At 45.8% G+C, this 17,875-nt stretch overlaps 1 protein-coding gene across 1 annotated transcript in view; it reads right to left on the bottom strand.

Moving 5' to 3' along the window:
* Positions 1 to 150: 150 nt before the first annotated feature.
* The window catches only part of LOC309639630 (uncharacterized protein), a gene marked incomplete at its 5' end in the record, with an annotated part of 35,746 nt that continues 18,021 nt past the window's right edge, over positions 151 to 17,875 (bottom strand). The window contains 3 exons of the mRNA XM_082417041.1: positions 151 to 4,036; positions 4,141 to 4,204; positions 4,722 to 4,808. Of these exons, the coding sequence (XP_082273167.1) occupies positions 3,819 to 4,036; positions 4,141 to 4,204; positions 4,722 to 4,808 (369 nt within the window). The 3' untranslated portion in view covers positions 151 to 3,818. The remainder of the gene's footprint in view (positions 4,037 to 4,140; positions 4,205 to 4,721; positions 4,809 to 17,875) is intronic.

The following is a 17,875-nucleotide window of genomic DNA, read 5'->3' as shown; positions in this document are numbered from 1 at the left end:
TTGTGTAAGTAGTAACAGCATCGCCCCCTCACTTTATTATATGGTCACCAAGACATAATGCACAAGCCACCACACACACACACACACACGCACACACACACACACACACACGCTGACCACTGAATTCACACAACCACGTCAAGCACAGAACCCTGTTATAAAGTGATTTTATTAAATTGATTTGGACATACTGTAGGTCAAATAATATTTTCCGAAGATAACAATTATGGACTTTAAAGCTCGACATAAAATTAGTAGCTTCAAAAGTGTTAGTCATATTCCCCAGCAACAGCATGATAAAATAATTCAACTATGTAGAAATATAGAACTCTAGGACTAGCTGGAAACTCGGAAATCATTTAGCCTAATGTCCTCATTTTGTAAGTGAGAAAACTAGACTCAAAGATTAAGCGATTTGCCCAAGCTCACATACCTAACAGTAATAAAGCTAGAAATCAAACCAATTTTTCCTAAACCTAAAATTCTATCAATGATATTTCAACTGGCTCTCTATCAACTAAAAGTCTAGGCTTTTCTCTAATGCTCCACGCTACTGTGACACGGAAGTGTGTTAAGACACTACAGTAAATCGTAGTCGAGGAATTCAGGCCTGGAAGGGACTTTATCAAATAACTAAGCCAGCCCTCTCTTTGCGAAAATGAGGAAACATGAGAAGCAACTTCCCAAGGGCTTGTTAACAGAGATGTCTGGATGAAAATTCAGATGGTAACAAATTTACCCCCAAATCCCACCTCCAGTTTCATGGCTCACCCAGTAAGTTATGTGCTCCTTTTAAATCTCCTTTATGCATTGAGGTTTTAGTTATACAAAAAACCCTTCCAGTCAAACAGAAGAAATTAATTCAAATATGAAGAGAAAATCAAGCTTCGTTTCAGTATTTCGATGACTATTTCGGGTAGTTCATTTTCCAGCCTCTCAGACAGTGGACACAGACCGCTAACCTGATCACCCATTTCAGAGCTTTCAAAGAGCCTAAATTCCCCCAAAGACTTCCTGAGCAAAAGGACTACATGTGGGAAATCAACGAAAACAGGAATGAGAAGGGAAACAAAGTTAAAAATTAGTTGCTTTTTGTTGTCATTGGGGACTTTTGGTCTTCTAAACATTCCTTGAGTTCCTCCACATGAGTTTTTAATACCAATCTAGCCAGAAAAAAAAAAAAAAAGAAAAAAAAAAAAAAAAAGGCCTATAAATGTCAGGATACTGAGCAACTCAGTATCTCTCCCCCTCCCCGCTGCTCGCTACCCTCACCGCCGGGCCGCCACCTCCTGCTCCGGAAGCTCCCCGGCGGGACCGCGACCCCCCTGCAGCCGCCCCTGTGCCGCCCCCGGAAAGGCCTCCCTGCCCGCTACCTACCGCTGCCCCCCGCCCCACCCCCACTGCTCTAAATCATCACCCTAGGTTATTTTCTCCGTATCACTTAATCACTACCTCAGACTACATTATTTATTTGTTTACTTGCTTATCATCTGTCTCCTCCACCAGAAGGCAACGCCACGAGAGCAGGGCCCTTGTCTGTCTCACTCAGTGGTATTCCCGGTGCCTGGCGCAGTGCCTGGCACGCAGGAGGTGTTCAATAAATACTTGTTGAATGAATGAAGAAAGTTCATGCCTACAAAGGAACTGATATGTAATCCTCAATGAAAAGGTATCAAGGACTCCTACACATTATTGCCCAAAAATCACAGAATCAGAGACTATTATTAGTGAGGCCTCCTACCATCCGCTTCTCCTATGGTCTCCCCAAGCTAGTAAGGGGCTCCCCTTGTTACCAAAGGAGCCTGAGAGGGCAATTCTGGATGGAGAAAAGTTCTAACTTTGCTTGCTTCTTCCTCCCTATTTACATTCAGCTATTTCCAAAAAAATTCAAGTTAAAAATATGTGATGTAGCCACTAGAAAATTAAGTCTGACTAACAAAGAGACACAGTGATTAGCAGAATTCACAAAATTAAAGTTCAAGGGCATGTATGTCTGCCAATGATTTCGCCAACAGACAAAGTAAATGGAAATTATGAGTCACCTAAAATCTAAAATGAAATTTAATGCCATCTAGGAAGGGGTGGATATTTATGGGTATTTTGAGGATATACAGGTAAAGTGAGTTCAGAAGTAACGGGATATATGGACAGATACGTAGAGGCTGAATCGAGTGGTAACCTCAGAAATACCAGAACACTACTTCGTGGGAGCTGGCCGTTTTCAAATGCATTCACCAGTATGCTTGGATCAAGAGAAGGAAGGTCATGAGCTCCCAAAATGGGGGAGTATCTGGGGCAACTTTTAGGTAAAGCATAGACAGAAGGTGACTCAGGAGGCTGGGCAAGGATCATGGTTTCCTGTGTAGTGTTTCAACTACGGAGGCATCGCGCCAGAATCCCAGGAAACGCACACCCACGACTGCGACCTCACAGCCTGTCCTGGGCAAACACGCGGAGGGATTCCAGATTCAAAGTCAAGCTGTGGAACACACTTGGCATGAATCCAAAAAATCAACCTCACACATGCCTCTTGGAAAACAATGTTCTGCTGGGGCTTGCTGTAAAAATTTCTTGGGTCAATGTAGGTATTTACAGGGGTTTCCTTCCTAGTGGCACTTATGGGTTTTAAGCTTTTTATCTCTTAGCAAAACGCTTTATATAACTGATATTTTGAGATGGTTTCTCTCCTTTGTGTGCACTCTCTGGTGGATGCAGAGGCTGGTGCTCTGACTGAAGGCCTTCCCACACTCATCACATTTGAAAGGTTTCTCCCCCGTGTGCACTCTCTGATGGATGCAGAGGCTCGAGCTCTGGCTGAAGGCCTTCCCACACCCACAGCATCTATAGGGCTTCTCCCCGGTGTGCACTCTCTGATGGATGCAGAGGCTCGAGCTCTGGCTGAAGGCCTTCCCACACTCATAGCATTTATAGGGCTTCTCTCCTGTGTGGACTCTCTGATGCATGCAGAGGCTAGAAGTGTGCCTGAAGGCCTTCCCGCACTCTTCACATTTAAAGGGCTTCTCTCCGGTGTGGACTCTCTGATGCATGCAGAGGTTTGAACTATTGCTAAAGCCCCTTCCACACTCACTACAGACATAGGGTTTCTCACCTGTGTGAACTCTCATGTGAATCTGAAGATGTGAGCTCCAGTTGAAGGCTTTGCCGCACTCGTAGCATTTATAGGGTTTCTCCACCGTGTGGATTTTCTTGTGTCTATTGAGCTTTGTTGTGGTGCTAAAGTCCTTCCCGCAATCATCACATTTATACGCCTTCTCTCCCGTGTGGTCTCTCCAATGGATATGGAGCTCTGACAGATGAAAGAAACCCTTGTCGCACTTGTCACACTTATGGGGCTTCTCAGCAGTGTGAACTTTCTGATGCATAAAAAGATCTGCTCTCTCAGAGAAGAATTCCCTACACATGGGGCACTTGTAGATCATGTTTCCTATTTGGTATCGTGATTTAGCGGAGAAGATTTCCTCACAACTACTACAGTTCCAGGGCTGCTATTTCACAGAGTCTCTCACTTGGCCATTTTGGTGTTTATCTCAGGCTGGCTCTGTTCGGGAGGTTTAAGGTCGGCCTACGCTTTTCCCTGCCTGTCTTTCTATGGAAGGTTTCTCCCTGCATAGTGCTCCTCACTCGGTATTATTATTGATTAGAAAGTGACATTTACTTCCACGTGAACTCTGTAACTCGTTAACACAGAACTTCCTTTGAGATCCTGAGCTGCCAACATTCCAAGGGGCTCCCAAGGTAGAAACCTTTGCGTTTTTAAGCCCCTGGAATCTTCCTCTTGCAGAATAATCTCGTGCTTCTCACTTGTAGGAAAAGGTCTGCAGAGCGTCCCCTGTAGCCAAGGGTGCGATACTGCGTGCTGGTCTCGGTCGCCAGGAGCCTCCCCTTGCAGAGTCACGATGACATCCTGCCTCCTGCACATCAGACAGGAGCCTCCCAGGAAGCCAGCGCCTTGGGTCCAGGTGTGTCAGTCCTCCCTGGTGAGGATTCCCTACGCAGGTGTCACTCCGGCAGTCTTCTGTAACAGAAACATAAATACTTACACTGAAAATGCCTTTCTTGTCCAGAAAATTGTTATGGATTCCATAATTAATTTTATAAACGTGACAGCATAACACAGACCTTTTTTGATCGTGAGGAAGGAGCTCTTATCTTCCAGAGAGACGTGTCTCTTGGATTTGCAGGTCTGAAGAAGAGAATTTGTAGATATCATGCTCCTGTTCATAGCCCAAGTACATAATCCAATTACAACCACTTACTGTAATTATCTGAGCAACATCAAGGGAATACTATTGAAAAAGAAAAGAAACCCTCAGAAGACCTGCATGTATGAGAAGCAGCTGTCCTGCATAAAGGCACAAGAAGGAAAATGCGCTCCACTTGGAACTTCAGAAGGGAAAATGTTGCTTCTGGAGCTGAAACATAATATTGAGTCACCTCCCAATCCATAGAAAGAATAAATATATGACAGCATCAAATGTCATTCCCTTGCTTAATTGTCCTCCATGGTTTCCTTATGTACTTAAAATCCAAATCCTTAACCTAAAAACCAAGGTCCTGCATGACCTTGCCCCCAAGCTCCCCGACCTCACGCGTGGCTTCGTGTGTCAGCCGCCTCTCCCCTACGTAAAGAAGGCCCCTGGCTAAGGCTCTATTTTAACCTCTTATTTGATTCCTTCAAAGCGCAGAGAACTTGTAATTACCTTATTGTTCCTTGCTTTTTGTTCTGTGTCCCGTACTAGATTATAAATGCCAGGAGGGAAGAACTGTATGTTGCTCGCTGTTACATTCTGGCAAAGGGGAGGCGGGGAGGTGGTTTGGTTAGTATTTGTTGAATGCATCTACAGAGTACTTTATGACACCTCCTCTCTCCTGCAGACATGGCCTGCTTTCTTCTGGTACAGCAGATAAAGGTACATTTTCCAGTGCCGTATTACCAGGCTTTTGATAACCAACATGGGACAAAATATACACCAAATAGAAGGAGAGGAAACAGAAGAAAATTCCAAAATATTCAATCTGAAATCTTTTGAGGTTTAGGATGCCTTAGCCACCTTTTCATGTCCTGTACTTTATACTCACTAAGTGATACTTCAATTAATTAATGAAATTAACAGATCTTAAAGTAACACTCTCCATAATATGTTTTATACAAAGATAGGGTACATGAGAGATTGAGGAGATTTCTTCAACATTAAAATTGCAAATAAATTGCACTGTTTCTAGATGGAAGTGTTAGAATAATGAAATTCAACTAGATAACCAAAATTTCAGCAAAAACGTATAGTCAATGTCTGAAAAATTATATATGCATCTATCCTCTGACCCAGTAATCACACTTCTAGAGCTCTATCCCAAGATATACTGCAAAATAGGAATGACTGATGGCCCCGTTTATTGAGGCGGTACTTGTCACAGCAAAATTGCCAGCAACCCAAGGCCCGTCCACTGGGGAGTGGCTGAATCAACTATGGGACTTCATTCAGTGAACTACTGCTTAGCCATTTAAAAAAGGGAATGAGGAAGAGCATGATGTACTGATATGAGTGAACCCAGATAACACTGTTCAGTAAAAAAAAAAAAACAAAAAAACAAGGCATAGAATGATAGCTCAAACATGCTATCTTTTGTGCAAAAAAGGAGGGGAATATGAATTATTTAAATATTTCTTTACATGATGTATAAAAGTAAACAAGGAGAAGGATAATACAAAATGAATTTTTTTATTGAAGTATAGTTAATTACAAAGTTCTATTAGTTTCAGGTGTACAGCAAGTGATTCTGTTATACATATATATATTCCTTTTCAGATTATTGTCCATCATAGGTTATTGCAAGATATTGAATATAGTTCCCTGTGCTATACAGTAGATCCTTGTTGTTCACCTATTTTATATATAGTAGTGTGTATACGTTAATCCCAAACTCCTAATTTATCTCCCCACCCCCACTATCCCCTTTGGTAACCATAAGTTTGTTTTCTATGTCTGTGAGTCTATTTCTGTTTAATACAAAATGAATTTAAATGGGAGGAAGGAGAAAAGGATGAAGTAAAATTTCTCTGAATGTAACCTGTGATGTAGTTTTGACTTTGGAGACATATGAATGTTAATATATTCAAAAAATAAAATTAAATAAACAAGAAAAGCAATCCCTAAATTTTGAAAACAAAATGAAGAAAATGAACCTCAACTTTCAAGTTGGTGACATATCCACAAATGACTTTTGAGTACAGTAGACTGATCATACATACTCGGACATTCTGTTGATAAATAAAGCTGCAAAGAAGTCAAACTTCTTTCAATAGTTTAACTTAGTTATAATAACAGTGGTGTTTTTATAAAGTAGGATAATGCAAATAAGTCATTACGGTAATGTTGTTTTAGGAACCAAGATTCGAGGTGAAACAAATGAGATACAAATATAAAATCAAAGGTAAGGAAAAAAATCCTATAACATAAAATTTGACTTAGAAACATCAGTTTGAATTCATGTCTTTTTTTTTTTAAGGCTGTCCATCAAAAAGGCCTGGAAGCAATGACAACCGACAGCAATGGTCCCTTCCCTTATAGACCCTTTTCCACCAAATGGCACAGGGTTTCTTGCAGAACGCCTGGTCTCAAGGCCAGAGCAGGACTTTATAAAGTGAGCCTGGGACACCTTGTTATGCCAAGATGTAAGAGAGTAATGGCAAAGGAACACAGATGCCAATTCATGAAGAGACTCCTGGTGGCCAAAAATGGGACAACTAAGCATCAGAAGGAATAATGAATTCAATCCACCGAAACACACTAAATATACAAAACCCCCGAGTTCACAACGACGACAAGGGTTGGGGAGGAGCGGAAAAAGAAAGAGAGGGACAGACAGAGGCAGAGAGACAGACTCAAGGCACTAGACTAAACTGAAAGTTATAGGATGCCAACTTTTACCTTTTTTGACACTTGGCAATCAAAAGGAAAGAATGAAAAATCCTTCGTCTATGAACTATCTTTCAAGACGATGCAACAATCCAGCTAGTAAACATGCAACCCTAACGAAATGCCTGATTCAGACCACGGTGAGAAATGGGTGAAAACATCAGATGAAAGGCTGATCAAGAACGTTTTACATTTTGAGGATCTGGCTGTCGACCCCTGAACCCACCGATCCATGATGTCAGCGTAACTCCAAGGGGCAACAGGAAACACACAGCGTCACCTGAAACATTCCTGCCAGACACGCCTCCAGGACTCATTTTTATTTGAAGGAACTAGGAGGGCTAGAGGAACTACCAGGATACAAGCAGAAAAATATCAAAATGTGAGGCAGTCCACAGGACAGGTACCCATTTCTGCAACAAGTAAATGGCATGGAAAAAGGAGGGGGGGGGGGAGGGCTGCTCTAGATTACAAAGACTTGAGATAGAACAACCGTAACAGCCAAATGTAACCTGAAGACCTACCTTCTTCAGAATCTGATTCAAATAAGCCAGCTGCTAAAGCGGGACAACTGGGGAAAGGCCATTAGGGACTAGGTATCAGATTACACAAGGAACACTGCTCACTGTATTCAGTGTGATAATGCCTTTGCAGTTGTGTAAACAAATGTATTTTTTGAGATTTATACTGAAGTTTGTAAGAATGAAAGGACATGATGTCTGAGATGTGTCTTAAAATGCTTTGGTCAAAATAAAAACGACAGACAAAGCAAATGAGGGAGGACTGTTGTAACTGTTGCTTCTAGGTGATGGATAAATGATGAATAAGCTAATCTATCTTCCTTTGTGTATGTCTGTAATTTTTCATGATAACAAAACTGGTTAATGTTGGGAAAACATTCTTTTCCTGCTCCTCTTGCAATGACAAACTGATCCCAGAACCCGGCACACTGCACAGAGGTGAAACTGAACTAAACAGATGCAATCCTCCAATGGCTGTGACTTCCCCCATCAATCCTGAGCACGTGAGAATATGTGCACCGCAGATGTCACTGGAGAGCAGAGGGAAGGTGATGGTGACAAGCAGGGCACACAGGGGGCAGTGCTGTGCTCCGCTCCTCCCTCCCTCCTGAGCTAATTAACCGAGATGCCATGTGGTTCTCCTGGTGCCCTCCCTCAGAAATGAAGCAGTGAGGGTCAAGGCATCCGTCCAGACTGGCCTCAGGAGAGGCTGACTGCTCAGAAGGGTGGAAACACCAAGCTCAGCGATGTGAAACTCCTACAGTTGTCGTACATGAACTCCCGCCAGAGTTTCTCTGGACGAGGAGTCAGGTACTGCCATTCCTTCCAGGTAAAATGCCTGGACACACATGTAAGTCTCACCGCATGAGGGCAAGCTACATTCTGCAGGAAAAGGCTCAAGCAAAAGAACCTCCAGCAAATTTGCCACGTGACCAACCAAAAAACAAAAGAAGGACAAACCACCACCAAGGATCCTCATTGTAGCCTTCCCTAAAATAGCACCTGCCTCACAGCTTCCATACATACAAAGGAGACTGTAAACCCAGCTAGCAGGTACATGCCACAGAATTCTACAGATCCCAAGGGCACAATGTCCCCAAGATTCTCTCACTCAAGACGATGTCTCCTATCCAATGTCCCATAAGGGCTTTCAAGGGGGGCAGCCCATTGTTTGACTGTGAGGCCACCTGGGAGACCTGAGGAGGAAGGAACCTTGCACTGAGGTCACCTGGCACTGCCACGGGCGATGTCTCCTCTCTCCACGAGACCTCAGGGCACCCTCAGCAGTACAAGCCTTCAATGTATATCTGAGGAGAACCTCTCAAACAGGAAGGTTAGAATCGGGCTGAGAAGTGACAGGAAGAAAGCTTCAAGTAGCCCATCTGCCTCAAGTCCCCACCTTCCATGAAAAGAGCCCTCTTCTCTCCCTGTAGTTTGTCCATTAGCAGCTCTGCCTCATCTAAACCTTGTGACACCAAACAATACCTGAATTTGTACCTATCTCCCGGCACAGCTAAAAGTGAGGGATCAGCTAATAAACAACTGTGGCTGAAATGCGAGGAAGTAAAAAAATGAGTCGTAAATACAAAGAAACTATGTTCTGAGAGAATAAAAGCTCTGGGCCCTGGCACTGGAAAGGGTCATCTGGAAACGGAGACACAGGATTAATGGGCTGGGAGAACGGAGCTGTTGCCCTTTGAGGGCTGATCGGGCCAAGAGCTCTCAATTCTAGACGCAGATTCAACCACCACTGTGCTCGGGAGCTAACACTACTACTGGACTGAGGCACCGCGTCTGCCGCAGTAGCCTTGAATTTCCTTGCAGGCAGATATGCTTGCAGGGAGAGGAGCCCACTCGGGTCATACCTGCAGGGGGCAAAGGTCAAGAGGAAGGTACCGGAGGTGGGGGGGGACGCCGATTTTCTCTCCAAATTTCGGCCTGAATCTGTTGCAGAACTTGAAGATAACAGTCCCTCCACCCTGGGAGGAAGCTCATGACACTGTGCTGGGGAGGGAGATTCTGAACGTGGATTTTGAAAGAGGATTATTTAACCTACTTCTGTATACGCCTTTCACGTGTTACTCTCTTTTACACAGCTGTCCCCAAAATATGATTCTGCGTAGGAAGAAAGGGTGAACTAGTTTTTCACAGATTTCTTGTTAAAATGATCCGATGCCTGCAAAGTAGAAGGACCCAGGCCGCGCAGGGCAGGTGCTGAGAACGAACAGAAGCGCGGGAGAGCAGGACACCGAGCGTCTCTGTCCCACCGGGCCCTGGTGCTGGGCCGACGGGCGGCGCCAGTGTGGCTGCACTCAGGAAAACCAACCACGCAACACAGAGGCGCAGGTCGCGAAGTGGCGCCCAGCAGATGCTCCAGAACGCTGGCTCGGATCTGGCTCACACTCGGTACCGGCTGGATGTGACATCAAGACTAACCACCCTGACCCAGCAGGAGAGAAACCCAGTCACGCTCGCCAAGGCGCTGGCAGCCAGAAGCCTCGCCCTCAGACTGCACATGCGCACCAGGCCGGCTGCTGTCGTGTGCTGTGCTGCAGGTCCTTCTACAGTATTACGGTTCCGATAAAGCATTAAATATAAATAACCCCACCCTAGAGTAGCAGACTCTTTAATACATCAGTTAAATCTATGTCAACAGAGATCAAACTAACTTCCTATCTAGAACCAGATCTGCCAGAACATGCGGTTTATAGTTCTGTCACTCGAAGGGATAAGGGCACACTTTCTGGGAAAGATAAAAATGAAACAGAATAGGAAAGAAGACATTCCTGTGCCTCCAGCCTCAACCAAAAACCCCACCACCAACTGCAGTGGGCTGCACTGGCCATGTGACTCGTCTCCCCCACTTGTAGAGCAGGGATTGTGTCATGGGGCCTGGAGAAGATCCTCAAAGATAACCAAAGTGCCGTAGCTCAGATGATGCCCTAGACTAGTCACTGTGAAATATAAAGACTCCAAATCAACCTCCAGTTCTCTTAATTACTGGGAAGTGTTTTACAGGAAGATTTCTGTGTTCCAAGTTGCCCTAACACATGTTGGTTCATGCCATGTTGTTTAGTGTTTGATTTATAAATGATACTCAAGAGAATCCAGCTCACCCAGAAGCAGGCCTAGAAGAAAGTCGTCACTGATGCAACAGCCCTGGAAACTGAACTCCGATGCAGGATCAGCACATGCGTGCATGCAGGCATACGTTCCACAAACGTTTAGCACCCAGCATTTGTCAGGCAGTGGGCTACACTCTGGAAGATCCTATGAAGAACAATACAGCCATGGCTTCTGCATTCGTGTGGTTTACAGTCTAGGAGGGGAAGGAGACAGGCCCAGCATCGTGCAAGTGGTGCTGTGGCCGACCAGGCCCCACAGACACAGCTGCACGAAGGGGGGCATCCTAACTAGTCTTTCGTGACAAGGAAGACTTCTGGTAAACTCTACTTTTAGACTGAAACTGAAAGGACGAACCAAGTTAACCAGGAAGGGCAGGAGGACAGAGGGTCTTGGCCTAGGGAAGGGCAAGTGTCTAGAGACGACCAGGATGACAGAGCCTAGGAGCACAGGTTCAGCATGTGGAAGGCAAAAGGGGGGCTCTGCCTCTCTCTTACCTCTACCAGATTATGATGTGAAAGGACACTTCCTTAGACTAAAACTCCAAGGTTCAAAATCAAAGGGGAGTGGGCAGCAGTGGAAAAGGATGTTCCGTCTGGAAATGAGAGGGGAGGCCTTCTAACTGATTGGTAGCTTCTGCCGTGGCCACCTCAGCCGTAGGAATCCCCCTCAGAGCCTGGCCAGTGAGGGAGTGTGGCTCATTCCCACGGGACCAAGACAGAGCCTGCCTGCGCATCACAGCCTGGAACAGGGTGGGGAGCATACAAAACTCCACTCACCCGTCCCTGCCACTTCCCTCTCCACTGCAACCGTGACTCCACATCTCCCGAAATCATCATAAACCCTGCCAAGGGATCACCTGCTAGAGCAGTCGGAAGACTACATGTCCCCTAACGGGCCAAGAATATGAAAAAGCTCCAGCCTCACCCAGAAGTCCTGATCGCTAGAAAACATTCCAAAAAGAAAGAAGATTCCACTCTTCCTCTATACACGTCGAAGCCTACGGAAACCTACCGTCAATCCAACAGCACGATCCTGAGAGCGTGAGTCTCCGTGCAGCGCCAGTCCCGCGTCCCCAGCTGCCCCCACTCCTTCCAACGCTCAGCCCCCTGAAAGCCGCCTCTCAGCCCGAGAAGCAGCACTTTCTGCCAACCTTTGTTATCCTGCAAAAAAACACACACTTTCCAGCTCTTCCCCCAACAGTGTGACTTTAAGCAAGTCACTTAAGCCTAAGACTCAATTACCTCAAACGTAAAAGAGAAATGATACTCATATCTATCTCTCGGGGCTATTAAGAAAATGAAATGAGACAATGCACAAGCCTAGGCTCCATAAACTCTCCCCCTGTCCTTCCCTCAACTCGTTGAACATCGGGAAGGCATGCTGCTTACTGGAGGGTGGCTTCAGGAACCTGCAGTGTTCAGCCGTCAACCTGTCACCTCCCAGCGTCCATACCCTTCCTGACGGCACGCTCACTTCCTGTCCGGGATCACCTCTCCCTGTCTACGCAGCGCTGATGGGCCAATAGATCGGGGTGCTCTATCCTCCCACAGTGAAAACCGAGTCCCCAGACCTTCCCCTCCTGAGTTGGGGAAGATGCTAATAAATACTGCCTACAGAATGACAAAGGAAGTCTTTTCCCTAAAAATTCCTCTTTTATCCAATTTCCTAGCTCAGAGTAAGCTGGGTTTGCCGTGGTATCCATCTCTTCCTTCTTCTCTGTCCCTGCTACGCACAGAAATGTTACAGTATGCTCTAAAATACGTCCTTCACATTCTGTTTTCCTCACTCACTCCAGGTTCAAGGCCTCTCCTACAACACACTAAGCCAAGAGCCTGACAAACGGCCTCGTTCGCCTTAAAACCATACTCCAGCCAGGCACGAGAAGTCAGGTGCCTTCTGGGGTCCAGCAGGGAATATAACCGTGTGCTCTTGTCCGGCTTAAGACATCAGGGGCTGGGGGTCCCTCCCACCTACTCCCCTTAAAAGCATTCATTCCTACAAATAAAACGTCAGCAGGCTGAAATCAGTCCACCAGCCACAAGTTGAGTCTCTTGCAAAAAACCCAACTTGTGAGCACGGGACACTGAACAACTTGTCCAACCTCGGGAAGCTCAGCTCTTCCGAGTTACTGTCGTAGAGCAGCAGTTCTCAAAAACCAAGACTCTTGGGGGTTCCAAAACCCTTATAAAACAAGATCAAAATGACTTTCAAAATAATAGTAAGATGCTGTTTGCTCTTTTCACTGTGCTGACGTTTGCATGGAGGATGCAAAAGTGCCGGTTGGTAAAACTGCCGACTCCTTAGCCTCCTCACACGGAACCCTACGGCAGAGGCACCAAGTGATACCGGTAGTCAAGGTATTCTTCACCTCCAGGGGCTCACAGGAAGCAACAGTTTCACTTAAGAATATCCTTGAAGAAGCAATAAAAAAATAATTTTATTAAATCTAGACCCTTTTATTATATTATTACATTTATGTTAAACATATTATGTTTATTACTTATTACATTGATATGAAATACATACAAATATATTTTTAATGTATATTTATATTCTAGATTAAAATGGAAGCATACCAGGTCGTATACCCAAGTGCAATGGTTGCCTAAAGGAAAAGCACTTGTATAAATTTAACTGTCCGAGCTGCAAGCTGAACCGCCTCATCTTTTCAACAGAACATCATTTTTACTTGAGTGACTACACACTTGCTATGCAGACTTGGGTGCTGGGCAGACATCTCAGATAAAAGGAAACTGATGGTATTTATTGCCAACTGTCAAATCCGAGCTTTCAAGTGAAAATTGGGATTTTGGAAAACTCCTGTCACCATGAGCTCTCCAGCTTCCTGAGACGTGAAGACTTTTCTGATGACACTGACAGCAACACTAACCGTGAACTTCCGATATTACATGTAATGGAACACATGAACATTTTCAGGATCTGCAAAACGTGAACCAATGTTGCCCAAATGACCAATGTGTCAGGTAATAAATCACTGTGGGTAAAAGATCTATTCAAAGTACAAAAGAGACCAGGGATTTTAACATAGCACAGTACAAAAGGTTCACTGATAGGATTGCACAGGGCAACTAACCTGTAGGAACCTACCACTTGTCAAGTTTTGGTATCGTGTCACAAATGAACTCACAATTACCTGAAAAGGCTACTGAAATCCCTTTTTCAATTCTCTTGTCTGTGAGGCTGGATGTCTTCATCTACTTCAGCTAAAACAACATATTGCCAGAGATTGAACACAGAAGCGGATGTAAATATTGCCACTCTTCCTACTAAATGTTTTCTTATTTTAGAAAATAGCAATTTTTCATAGAAATGTAATTTGTGTTAATGTGTAATGAGTTTGTCATTATTTTTTAATTAATTTTTTTGTAAAGTTTTAGTCTTCATTTCTATTATAAGTATCAATGCCCATAACCCACACAGACAGAAAGCTCTTTGAGGTCCTTAAGTAACACTTCTTAAAGCGTAAAAGGATCCAAAGACCAAAAAGGGGTTGAGATTCCATCTCAAACCAACTTTTTTTTAAAGCTGAAAGTATGTGAACAAACTGTTAAGATGAACACTTACTTATAGCTAGTAATTTCCATCATCAGCCATCATTATTCTGGTTGTAAGAAAAATACTCTCCAAATTCCTCTACAATAACCCCAAAGTCAAGTTTTGTACATGAGAAGACTAAAAGATGAACACCACAAGAAATAACTCTTTACCCAGAGAGACGTTTTATAAAGGATTCAGAAATTATCCCATTAGGCAGAAGCTACTAATGTGTTCCTCTAAGACCTTGATTTCGGTTCCAAGGCCTTGTGATTCTTATTATCCTATACGGTTCCCCCTGGACATAATGGATGTCCCTGTTCGTAGAGACAGAACATGGACCATGTCCCCAGCATGGCTAGGCACTCCTCCTCCTCACAAACCATCAGGAAGTCCCACAAATCAACTCACTCAGATATTAATTTGGCAGTGGTATGCTAAGGAACCTCTGCTTGGCCCTTTTCTACAGGCCTCGGCAACAATAAATGGAAAGGCTGTTCAGGTCCCTGGTGCCTGCATGCTGCAGAGGAACAGGGCTAAGAAGTTCAAGGCCACGCCCCCCCCCCCCCCCACCCCGTGTGCTGCAGGGACCTGGGCACACAAAAGAGGCAGCATCTACCTCCTTGTTAATCTCACTACACCTTCAGAAAATTCCAGTCTAAACCACACATAACAGGGTACAGCTGACCTAGATACTCAAGCTCCACAGGCCCAATCCACCTCATCTTCGCTCAGCTATCTGTCTCAGAATAACTTAATTACAGCAGCCACTTGTAACGCATCGATTAGGACTGTGAATGCCAAACCCACTCTATTTTGCTCCTACATCACCATCGGTCCTTGAATAGAAGATATTAGCAGCCTGGAAGACACCCAGGCTGGCTGCCCGAAAGGCCCTTCCTATTTCCCACACTTTTCCCAATACCTCACTCCTCAAGCTACCGGGGCCGCTTTCCTCATTACAGTCCCTCTGCACGTGCCCCCGGCCACCTCTACGGTAACGGGTCACAGGGAAGACCACCTTGTAAGGTCCCAGACCTCTCACCTTGGTGGATCGCTTCCCCCAACACTCTACGGCAGCCACAAAGGCCTCCAGCTAGTCCGCTCCCCACACCTCATCTGCCCTTGCTGACAACCCCCTGCAAGGCCCCACTGCGGGGCCACTCTCCTGAGGTGTGCTTCCCACTCACAGACGTGAGGACGCAGGCTTCCTCATCTCCCGGGCTAACTTCAGGAACGGGACGCTGGAGGCAGTCCAAGCTGAGAGGGGAGCCTCGCTTACAGCAGCTCAAGCACACAGCTCTCTCCGGGGCCTCAATCTCCTGGGGCCAAATCCCTCTACACCAGAATGCCCAGCCTCAGAGCACGGTCCAGGCTTCTATCCACCTAAGGGCCAGTTCAGGCGCGCACGTGCTGCACCTACTCACTGGAGCACCACACGCTTCGGAAAACCACAGTGGCCTCAAAGCAGGCTCCTGAAACGGTCCGTCAGTCACCGGCCACTGGCTGCCATTCACGCGGCATCTCCTCAGTAACCTGCCCAAACCCCTATTCCAACACTCCCTGACCTGGCGCTCAAGCAGCACATCCTGAATCCACTACTGATAATCAGCTGCCTCAGTAATTTATAGGGACAATTTCCCCGAGGGTATTGAGGTCAACTTTTTAGGTCAGTCAAAGGAGTTTCTGACTCTGAGCAGGAGTCTCCAACTCAACTTTAATGACAACAGTGGATTTTACATCACTTTTGATGCCTTCCTCTCTGCTTCCCTGTCACCAGTTGGTGAGAAAAGACTCCAATCCAGTGTGACCCCTGAGCACTAGAAAGGAACCCCTGACACTGGCTCCCTCAGCCGCTCGCCCAGGATCTCCCAGGGAGGCCACCTTATCCCTACCCCGACCACGTTTCCTACTTGGGGCCCCACGTCTGTGGGCTCCTCTCTCCCCGCCCCCTATTCCTGCCCACACGTCCTGAGGCCTTACACGCTAAAAGTCCTAGGTTCCCTGACCTCGCGCCTAATAAAGTTCTCAATGGCTAAGGATCTGGGCTCTGGGTTTTAATGATCCATAGGGAAGAGAGCTGCTTTCCTCCTGTCCTTGGGGCAACTGCTCTTCCTGTGACTTGGTTTAATGACTCCTAATGGAAAAAAGATAAAAGACAAAAGAAACCGCGCCTGATTTTTCTTTAACTAGAAATTATCTCAGAGACTATGAAATTAGGTCTGGAGAAGGGCAACAAAAAGTATGGAGGGAGTGATGCCACGTTTTCTTCTGAGTCTGAGAAGGAAGTCTGAGAAGGACAACTGCCTGTGTGATTACGGTGATAAAGGATGACATAGGTATATTCTCCTCAGCTTCCCTCCAGCCCAGTCCTCCCACAAAAATGACCTATGGAATGACACAGCGGGGCGTGAGCCTGGCTCTGCCGCTTGCTGTGTGACCCCGGCTGATCTAAGACTGATCTCTAAAAATATGGATAATCGTGTCTACAACCCTTTGCTGTGATAATTAAAGAAGATAATAAGTGTGAAAATACTTATCAGAGTGCCCACCGCTTGGCTGAAGCCAAATAAATGTGTTTCCTTATTTCCCTTATTTTGACTAGTGCATGACACACTCCTTCATTTGCCAAGAGGGTCATCTCACAGGCAGAGGCCTCCCAAGACCCGACAGTGTGTCTCCCAGTAATTACGGTTCCTCCTCTGCTCCAAGTCAAACGCTGCTTTCACACCTTCGTGTCTATCTCCTGCACCTCCCGCTTCTACCCAGCAGTTTTTCTTTCTTCACTCTCTATTCATAGGATTGTCTTAAAATCCATCCGACTGCAGTGACATTTCCTCACACTCTGGACTCCACCACCACCTGTTTCCTGCTCTTCGACACTGTACACAGGAACGCCCAAGGAATGGGACAGAATGTGATTTGCTTCACTGATGGCCCCTATGTGAGTACCACATACAAGGCCCAAGTTTACCTTATCTATCTAGTAAATGTGTAACATCTATATACATTAGGAGTCATAATAATTTGGTGGGTGGAACACTGGGCTTGCAGTAAGAAGTTCTAAGTTCAAATTCTTGATCTGACACTGAACAGCTGTGTGGCCACAGGTCACTCATTCTCAGCCTCAACTCACTCATCCAGGAAATGGACGGTCAGACCCACTGTTAGTCATACAGGTGCTCACGCTCACTCTCATCACGGGGCTTTAGGGCCTCTGCCTCATTCTGTCCCCAAGAAGGAGCAGCAATGACCGGGAAGCAGCGGGGGGTGTGGGTGGGGGGACTGAAAACAAAAGCTTTTCGGGATGCTTGGAGAGTCGATGCACGTAAGCACTACAGCCTGTAAGACAGTGTACCCTTGCCTGCATAACCTGCCTTTTCCTGTCCCTTCCCTTGGGCTGATTCTATTGGCTTTGTCTTCCTCAGGGGACCAGCCTTTCCCAGCTGGGCCAGGGGATTCTCCCTGCTCCAAGGCCCGCAGCAGCTGGGCAGGGCCAGGCCAGGAGAGCAAGCACAGCAGGCTCAGGTCAGAAGAGCTCTAATGCGCAGCGAGAATGACTCTCGTTTATCAGACTTGATTCCTCCTCGTACTGCTGGAGGAGTAAGACCTACAGGGACAAAATCCATGTTCGGGCCTAGAAGAAAAAGGACCAGAGACTAGAAAGCTCAAGCCACCCTCAGGGAGAAGCCAAGGAAATACCTGAAGGTCACACAGGGCCTGGCCAGCTAAAGG

This window comes from Balaenoptera physalus, assembly GCF_965194825.1.
Source record: "Balaenoptera physalus genome assembly, chromosome: 12".
In the NCBI taxonomy this organism is placed as follows: Eukaryota; Metazoa; Chordata; class Mammalia; order Artiodactyla; family Balaenopteridae; genus Balaenoptera; species Balaenoptera physalus.
This window is presented reverse-complemented; position numbering and strand designations above follow the sequence as displayed.